This window comes from Meleagris gallopavo, chromosome 16, assembly GCF_000146605.3.
Source record: "Meleagris gallopavo isolate NT-WF06-2002-E0010 breed Aviagen turkey brand Nicholas breeding stock chromosome 16, Turkey_5.1, whole genome shotgun sequence".
NCBI classification, from domain to species: Eukaryota; Metazoa; Chordata; class Aves; order Galliformes; family Phasianidae; genus Meleagris; species Meleagris gallopavo.
Window position 1 is genome coordinate 10,354,868 of NC_015026.2, and position 9,735 is coordinate 10,364,602.

Genomic DNA, 9,735 nt, shown 5'->3' on the forward strand with positions numbered 1-9,735 from the left:
AGTTGTTTGCTGTTGCTAGGAGTTCTGGCTTCCAGTTCTGGCATCGTGCTGTGCACAAAAGTTTTGCTGTTTCCATGACAATTATGTCAGCTTTCTGGCTTCTGGGCCATCCTGCCTAGAAAGGGAATTTGGGAGATGAGATCAAGAAGAGAATTTTGTTATTTCACTTGAGAGCAGAGGCTTTCCCACCCTACGTAGCCTTCCTGCGCTGTGCTCACAGTTGCAGGCACAAGGCTGCATGCTGTGGATGGTTTTTCTTTGGGGATGCAGGTCAGCGTGGATCTGTCCTACTATTCTGCAGTCTGGAGTTGCCTGTCCTTGCGGTGTGATATTGGTTAAGCCATGAATTTCTATTCAAAACCTGTGGTCACACAGGACTGAGCTGTCCTCATCTATGCCCCATTATTGGCAGGGAGGCATATCACACACCTCTGCTTATTCCTGGAGTATACAAGAAAAGCCACTATGGAAGGAAATGCATTATTTCTTCTACTTTATCTTCATTTCCACTGCACCTCATCAGGATGCTGGGCTGGGCCCAGGAACCTGCCTCCATAGGCAGGGCACCCAGCCCCCACAGCCCGTGGCTGTAGGACACAGTTGCCTATTAGAGACCCTGAAAAGCCTTCAGCATTGAGACATGAAGGCTACCTCAAAACATTAAAGAGATTTCACTCTTCTGCAGAAAGAAATAGGAACACACTGCAGTTCAGACCTGTTGGAAAGATCTGATGTGGTGTTTATTTCAGGTATAAATTTGAATATATAAAAATGGCACCGTTGTACTCAGCTGCTGGTGCTGGATCCGGCTCTGACTTGTAAATTAGGTGTAGATTCATTAAATCGATGGAATTATGGCAGCTGATGTGACAGGAACCTCACCTTGACAGCACTTTGCTCGCTGTGGGCTTCGCTCTGAGCTTCTGCTGGTATAAATCAGGAGAAATGCGGCTGAAGTCAACACTGGTGGATAGGCAATGAAAAGGAAGGCAGCCTGTGTGCTTTCAGGCAGCAGATAACGTCTCCAGCCACAAAAGAGGCTCGGACACGTTGCGGGGGAGGCAGCCTCCCACCGCCTTGTCAGGCACACACATCCGTGCCCAACTGACAGCCCTGACCTGTCCTGGCGTGGGCTCCAGGCTGCACACAGACTTGTGATGCTTGTCCCACTCCGGCACACCAAGAGGCAGGTTGAAGCTTTGCACCTGCAGGGTTTAGGAGAATTTTTGCTCCTTTCGTCTTCCTGTTGCATATTCTTGATGTATTTCTGCCAGCGGCCTCGCCAGGTTGTTGGCTTTGGAATGAGAACATGGCAGCTTTTGTGGATGCTTTGTGAGTCAGCTCTAAATTCTGATCCCTGATCCACGCTGCGAGGCCACATAGAAACTTCTTGTTTTCCCCTACGCTACACAGATCCCGAAAGAACAACGTTAGAATTCAGAAGTGCTGGATGGAGCCTTAGGAAATGCAGGTGATGTGATGCCATCCCGGGGGTGGGCAGAACGTCCCTGCTGTGGGCTGTGCACATCCCTGCTGGAAATGGCCTTCCTGGGGCTGCTGAGCCCTTGGGCTGCCTCTGGCACCGATTACTGCAGATTTAATGGTGTTCTTAGCTGAGCTGGTCAGACCTTTATCAGAACAGATTAGCAGGTGCATGAGAGCTCTAATATCCTTGGCAGCTCTATTTCTTCCCCAGTAATTGCTTAAAGATAGTTTCATCTCGCTGTCTGGATTTGCTTCTCTTACATTCCCTTTTTTATTCTTTTGGTTATTTCCTGGATGTTTTCCCACTTTTTCCTACCTCACACTGCGAAATAACAGCTCGTCCCTCGCATACACCAGGTGAGGGCTACATCTGCCTAAACATCCCTCTGCACACATCTTTAATTCATCAGCCCCAGTCTTGTTAGTGAGTGGCTGAGGAGAGGAAAGCGGTGATTGACTGCAAAAACCTCAAGTGGAAAATGGAAATAGGCAAAGAGTGGGCAGCACGTGGGGCAGGGACAAGCTGTGAAGCCACCCAGAGGTGCTGGGACATCTCCAGCTTGTGGTTACCCTGCCTTCTTCATGCTCAGCCTTGCTGAGGATCCGAAATGGCTGCTTCAACCCATCCATCCTCCTCGATGTGGAGGTGTGGAGCTGGGGGTGCTGCTCAGACAGGCACCAACACCCCGGGGTGCTCCTGCTTTGTAGTACAGCCAGAGCAGCAGCAGTGCTGCCTGCTCACTCCTCTGCAGACCGGACCCAGAGAGCCCGGCACAGGGCTGCAATTGGGAAAGGTATGTCTGCTTAAGGAATGATTGAGGCCTGGCTATTCTATCCTGCCCTGCACACGGCGTTCTGTGCTCTGCAGTGTCTGCCTGTTGTCGTAAAAACTCAGAGAGACAGAGTGAGGCACATGAGGACACATTGATCCTCCCTGGATTTTTTCAAAGCTCAAGTGCAGAAATTTCATATGTATTTTTTAAAATATATTCTCCTTGGGTTACATTTCCCCTAGCTAGCAACATGAGCCAATGGTTCCATTCAGGGTGCAAAGGTGCAAGAGGAAAACATCAGGCATAGGAAATAGCTGAAATCAAGAGTCACACTGCATCTCCATGGCGTGTCCCCTTCCCAGACAGTGACAACAAGCCCCTGCTCTGCCAGCATTGAGCTACGTCCACAGCCACACTGTGGGCTCTGACTGCTTCAGGGGGTTTGCAGCCATCAGCCGGAGACAACAAGCAGGAGGGCTTTGCTCTGAATTCCTCCCTTCAAAAAATGCTCTTTGCAAGTGCTAAATCCACCCTTACTGCTGAAATAATTGTTTAAATTATTACTTTAATAAAATATTAATGCAATAAAAGTTATGAGACAACCTTTAGCCAGCGGTACCCTGTAAGGCAGAAAGCACCATCCTTTCCTCTCCAGATAGAATGTTTGCTTTGCCCTCTGCCCCAAATCAGGTTTTCCCACCTGACTGAAGCTAAGAGTGCAGTCCCTAAATTAGGGCACATGGAGCCACTGCTGTGGGCTGTAAGGGATGACTGGGAGCAGCAGCAGTGCTGTGCTGACCTCGCATGGCCTCGTGTTGGCTCTGAGTGCTGGGGCTTTGCCTGAAGGCCTTCAGCAAGTGGAAGAAGCACCCACTGCAGCCCCTATGCCCAGGACTGACCTCACCATTCATTTCTATAGAGTTTGGAGAGCCTTCCACGAGCCCTGTGTCTGCCAGTCAAGCAGCGCTGCTGTGTGTGCTGCCTCTTTCCTGCAGGGCTGAAGTGGTCTCCTTAGCTGTGCCTGCTCACAGTCGCTCTCATTTGTTTTTCCAGCAGTCTCCAGGACTTATTTTTATGCTGAATATAATCACAGAGGTTAACTGAGCTGCACTGAATTTCCCTGGAAAACTTCCACTGTCCACAACAAGGACATTGCAGCGTGCTGGAAAAGCACACATCTCCTGTGCTCTCCCCATTCCTTTAGTTATTTTGAGCCAGGACAGCCCAGGTGTTGGTGTATGGGAGGTGCTGTGGTGTGGAAGGAGGCAGTGGAGCTGTGCCTGGGGCTGCCGGTGGTGTGGATAACTCAACAGCCAGATTCCAACCTATGTTGAGTCCCAACATCAGTACATGTGATAGAATCATAGAATCACAGAATGGTTTGAGTTGGAAGGGACCTTTAAAGGCTATCTACTCCAACTGCCCTTCAATGAACCGGGACACCCACAGCTCCATCAGGTGCTCAGAGCCCCATCCTGCCCAACCTTGGGTGTCTCCATAGATGGGGCACCATCCCCTTTCTGGGCACCCTGTGCCACTGCCTCACCGCCCTTATTAAAAAGGGTATATGCAAGGCACCAACAGGCAGGAGTTTCCCTTCAGAGGAAATTCTTCTCTCTGGGATGCTCAGGATTGTTGCAACAAAGCGCTGAGCCCCCAGGAGGGCTGATGAAAGCTAAAAGCAGGCTGGAGCTGCTGTTGCTGGTTTGTTGCATTGGAGAAGGCACTGTGTGTGTCTGCTGGGACTCCTCGGGTGCTGTTCTGCAAGTGGCTGTGTGAGCATTTCTCAGTGTTGTGTCAGCAAGAACGTGTCCTACCTCCGGGTGCTTGTGTCCTGGGAAGTTTTACTCTCGACCAATTTATGCCTGATCTGAAATCAGCCTCTGCTCTTTAAAACAGGACTCAGATTAATGTAGGTCTTTTTTTACATATATATATACTTTGCATAGGGATGTAGAAGCAACTGTAGGGAATGGTCCAGCCCTGGGCATGGTGGTGATGGGTTGATGGCTGGACTAGATGATCTCAGAGATCTTTTCCAACCTTTCTGATTCTATGATCCTAACTTGCAGGGAGCCCTGCATCCTGCTTCCCATGCTAAGTCAGGAGCAGTGTTGGGAAGGACTTAGAATGAAAGTTATAGCTTATGGACACAGCACCTTTTCTGCCACATACTGCATTACTGCTTCTCATAGCCCCCGACGGCCCTTTTTGCTGGGAACTCTCCTGTCTCCTCTTGAGCCCCTCACATTGCTCCTAACTCAGCACATGCCCTGCTGGCAGCGGGGCACGAGGGGCTGCCTTGCCTTTCTGCATCTCATCATTTCACTGGCTTCCTGGGGTGTATGATTATAAGGAGTGATTCATCATTCTCCATATGAGTGCTACATACCAGTCATGATTTTACATGCCTCTGTGATGCCTCATATGAAAGGCTCTGTTTATTTATTTCTCTCTCCAGTGGTTCACAGGCGGAGAATAAATCCATAGCATTATTGAGACAATACTGACAGTACAAGAGGAGACCACGGGATATTCCCAGTGAGAGCTAGCAAATAGTGGCTATCTCTAAGTCCATACAGCAGTAAAAGGATTCAAGTGAAGCTGTTTTAAATATGCTATTTTGGTGGAGTGGTAAAATGCTTGTATTGACTGGGATGGCAAAGAGGAAAGGGAGGACCCATGGGGGTAAGAGTGGGACTGAGATGCATTAGCAGCATTGCTGAGGGAAAACGCTGTCTTCAAGATATCTCAAAATTCCCATTTCCAGTCTGTCTGGGTGCATTTAGAGAGAAACACATTTCCTCAACCGCACACCAAGTGTGAGGCTTTTGCCTTGGGCTCCTTTGAGGAAACCATCCTCGTTCACCACCCAGACCTGTGTCTGCTCCCATTCCCCAAAGGGCCACGAGACCTTGAATGCCTATGAGTACATCCAGAACGAGGTGCTTGCACGGCCTGGAGCACCCTCCACGTCTTTTTGGGCATAAACATAAGGTGTTTTATCAGTTGGAGTGTGAGGGGAAGTTGATTCCCAAGAAGCAGAGATTTCAGCCCATGTGAGACACACAGGCACTGCTGTGCTGCACAGCCTGGCTCAGGTTAATGGAATCACCATCAGAGCTGCTCCAGGATGCAGTGCCTTTTGCATTGACGTCACCACTCCTCATTTACCCAAGGTGACAACGGCCAAAATCCATCACTACCTGGCAGCTGCTGGGTAAAAGGAGCCAGGGCTCTTTGAGCAATGGGTGGTTCTGCACAAAGGGGTAGATTGCACCAGGATTGGAATCAGAGAAGGGAATAGGAAACAGACTGGGAGAAACTGACAGTGGAAGGGTGTGGGGACATTTCTCTGCAGAGCAAACAGGGGAGAAGCAGCTGGAGAAAGGGTGACAGACGGAGACCAAGAGGAGTTCAACTGAGCAGTTTGTCTTTATTATAGGAAAATGAACACTGAACGAGACTGAAAAACAGTACATTGAAGAGTGTGAAGATATAACCCTGTGCAGCAGGAGGGGTATTTGTCACGGTGTGTCTTGGAGGTCTGTGTGGTTGGAAAAAGGCCTGGGCATTTGCTGTCAGGAGGAAAAGGCACAGGAACCTTCAGGAGAACCTACAGCCCCACTGGGTCTCTATGGAGGGCAGAGGGACCTCCAGGGTGGGACTCAGGAGACAGCTCATGAGCTGAAGGAGCAATAAAGTTCCAACGGGAAGCTTTGTCAGTGTGGGTTTCTTGCCTCTCTGATGGCATCATTTGATCCAGCCATCCTCAGAGCTGCCTGCCATGTAGGATGCAGCCGGGCCAGCATTTCCATGTCCCTTTCATTGCAATTTATTCAGGACAGGATTAAACACGTTGGTCAGGGCAAAGTGGGGAGGTCTCAGCGCCGTCACATCTGGTCTGTGGGCAGCAGACATCTGCAGCAAGCTGACAGTGCTCCTCAGCCCAGCACATTGTGCCAGCCCTAAAAATGTGCCTTGAAAGAGGAAATAAAATCTTCACAGGTTTTCCTCCACAGCTGCTAAGACACCGAGCAGGGGGTATGCTCCTATATCACCTGCAGAAATGCAGATGATCTCATCTGCCAGAACACATAAAAGACATTCCTCACGCAAAGTAAAGCTGGCTGTTGTAATTTCTTTCTCCTTCACACAAAGAGGGAATACAAATTGCAGATGGTGCTGCATTTAAAAGGAATCTCTTGTTTTCTGAGCAGATAATTAGCAACATAAAATGTTTGTTAACAATCATTAAAAAGGTGGAAATCCTGCTGTCAAGCATGGCTATATTTGACCTCTATTATTTTATTCTTTTGTGTGAGCAAAAAGTGCCCTAAAAGGCAGGAGGATATACTTTGTGACCTCTATTTCCCCAGACATCATTCCATTGTTCAGCTCACGATCTTCCAAAGTCCCATAGATGCAGACCCCATCCTGGGCTGCCCAATGCCTTCTCCCTGCAGCTCCCACCCGGAGCTCAGCACCGTGGCACCGATGTTTCCACAGCCCCTCATGCACAGCCCCGTGCAGACACAGAGCAGGGGCTGACCTGTGTTCCTTCCATCCTTGTGGGTCACAGCTTGCTGCTTTTCCCTCTCACCTGTTGCCTGGTCTGGTGTGTTTCCATTCCGAGATCTTTGGGAGAAATCTTTCCTTACAAATACAGGCGTTCATTGCAATAAGTTTCCTAAGCTTTAGTGAGGTTTTTCAGTGCTAACATAATAAAAAATATAACATTTATTTACGAAGACCTCTTTCAAAAGACATGATGGAAGAAATAGGTTTTAACCTACTTCTGATCCTCGGAGAGAGAAAGCACTTTGATTCTCTCCTTCCCAGACGAATAGCATTGCATTATTTGCTTCTGATTTTATTAGCTATAAAACACTTCCTATTTTTATTTTCACATGCCAATGACTTTGTTTGGTATGGACACAGCTAAGAAAGAGCTGGTTTTTCAAGTGCAAATCATGTTAATAGAAGCCCAGTTCTTTCCACTCCGTGCACAGGAAACATAACTGTAAGAAAAAGAGAGCTGATACCCAACAAATATTTTCTTACTGCATTTTCTACATCACCTCCAAGGCCATATTCTCCCTTCTGAATTTCCAAAGTGGATGTGGCAATGGTTGCTTCAGCACTTCTGGCACCATCTCTTCACATCAGGAGAATTTATTTGTATGGTGTAGTGAAACAATATGGTCAGGCAATGAAATCCAAAGTGATAAAGTGTGTGAAATCCCCCACTAATTTTTTTACGATACTGTTCCTAGCGTTTCTTCACTATTTGTGATGACAGCTGACATCTTTGCATCAGAGTGCCTGTATTGGCTGTTTGCTATCAGCGCAGGACAAGCAGCAGCAAGCAGTCAAATTGCTGCTGCATCCCAATGGCTCTGCTGTTACATTCGGAGATGAAGCTGCAGAGGAGAGCCTCCCCGTCAGGGAGCTGCTCTGCCTGTTGGGCAACATGTTGTGCAGCTGGTTGTCCCCAGTGAAAATTGTTTGTCTTAAAACTTGATCTGAATTAAAATATGTTATATTTTCCACATCTTCTCTTCTTTCCCTGTCTGGATTTTTGAGCTGGTGGTGGGAGTGCTTAGAAGAAAGTTTTTTTTCCTGTCATTAACGTATTTGGTTCATAAAGACCTTTTAAGAGTCCTTAAGTGCAGAGGAGGAAATGAGGTGCACTTCCTGAGCAGAATCATAAGGAAGTGTTCTCACTGGAGACAGTGTTCAGAGGTGGGTGCTGGCAAGACTTCAAGTGTCCACGCTTGTTCTTAGTGCCAGGGTCTCCACGGGCCCTCCTGCCTATGGTAGGTGTGGCAGAGCATCCTTTCCTTGCAAGCTCCATTGGGCTCTGGTAAGAGAACAGCTCTGGGACTGAGGAACGGGTTGTCCCTTCGGACAGAGAGAAGTTAAAGAGAGAGATCATTCTTTGGTGGTATTTGCTCTTCATTTCCTTGGCTGATCTATAGAGGTTCCCAACAAAACAATAGCATATAGGGTTGAGGCTGGAATTGTTGAGGCCAAGCCACTGGGCAAAAGGTCTGAGCTGCAGGATCCAAGGAGATGGAGTCACATCCTGCAAAGACTTGGGGATATTGAAATCGATCCAGATGTCCATCAGGTAGACGGGCAGCCAAGAGATGGCAAACAGCAGGACCAGGGCCACCACCATCTGGGCTACCTTCTTGCGAATCTTCAGCCTGGAGGCTGGCAGTGAGCGGTTCAGGGCACTGCTCTCCTTCAGCTGGCTGCTGCGGCTCCACAGCCGGCGTACTGTCAGGAAGCAGATGACCATATTGAACAGGACCGGCAGGCAGTAGAGGGCACAGAAAAGCAGAAAGTTATAGGCTTGCTTGAGCCTCTCCTGAGGCCAAATCTCCCTGCAGATGGAGAACACCAGGGGCAAGCCCTCCACTACCCCAATCTCATCCCGTCTGTTCATGAAGATGAGGGGCATGCATATTCCTGAGGACAGCAACCACACCACCAGGATGGCACTGAGGATCCTCTTCTGGGTGAAGAAGGAGCGGGCATTGAGTGGGTTGTGCACACTGTAGTACCGGTTCACGCTGATGACAGTCAGGCTGAGAACGCTGGCAGAGACGGAAACAGCCTGGATGAAGGGCACAGCCCGGCAGAGGAAGTCCCCATACACCCAGGCTTTGTAGATGAGGTTGCCCACGGTGATGGGCATGCAGACACACACCACCATGAGGTCACACACCGCCAGGTTGATGAGGAGGCTGCGGGTGGCACTCAGGCTGGACATCTGGCTCCGGCGTTTCCGTGTCAGCACCCTGATGGACATGATGTTCCCCACAAAGCCCACCACGAAGGACACGACGTACATGGCTGTCAGGCTGATGGTGATGGGCTCCTTGGCAAATAGGAACAGCATCTCCTCCAGCTCTTCCCAGCCCAGCTCCTGGCTTCCATTCCAGAACCCACTCTGGGTCTGGTTCTCCTCCTGCCCCAATTGGAGCAGGCTGGGGTGAACACCGGGGGTGGGGGGAGAGGAATTCATGGCTGAGCCTCCCCGGGGGCTAACAGGGCAGAGTCTGCCACACTGCTCTGAGCGCTCCGGCCATATCTACCTGGGACCACGCCTGCAAGAGAGGGTGAATAGAAAAGGGGTGAGAGCGAGCTGCTGCCCCGATATTTTCCTTTCCCGGGGAAACTGCCTGTCGGAAATGGCTTCTCGGTAACTTAGTTGAGCCGCGGCTATCAGCGGGCGGCCCGGGCAGTGCAGCACATCTCTGCGGGCACCGGCTCCGTGCTTGGCCGCAGGGGGACGGGACGAGGACGGAGGGCACAGCATCCCCCCGGGAGCAGCCCCAGCCACACCCGTACCCCCCCGTCCTCCCGGCAAAGTTGCATGCCCCGCGCTACCGGCCCCGAACACGAGCTGATCCCGCTGCCTCGCGATTCTCCCGGTTCCCCCCTCCCGGTTCTGCCCCGGTCCCAC

General features: G+C 50.0%; 1 protein-coding gene across 1 annotated transcript; it reads right to left on the reverse strand.

Moving 5' to 3' along the window:
• Nucleotides 1-6,527: 6,527 nt before the first annotated feature.
• Nucleotides 6,528-9,294, reverse strand: LOC104913500 (galanin receptor type 1-like). The gene has a single exon (XM_010719846.2). It carries the CDS (start codon nucleotides 9,292-9,294, stop codon nucleotides 7,966-7,968), a length of 1,329 nt encoding a protein of 442 aa, XP_010718148.1. The 3' UTR covers nucleotides 6,528-7,965.
• Between the last annotated feature and the right edge of the window lie 441 nt (nucleotides 9,295-9,735).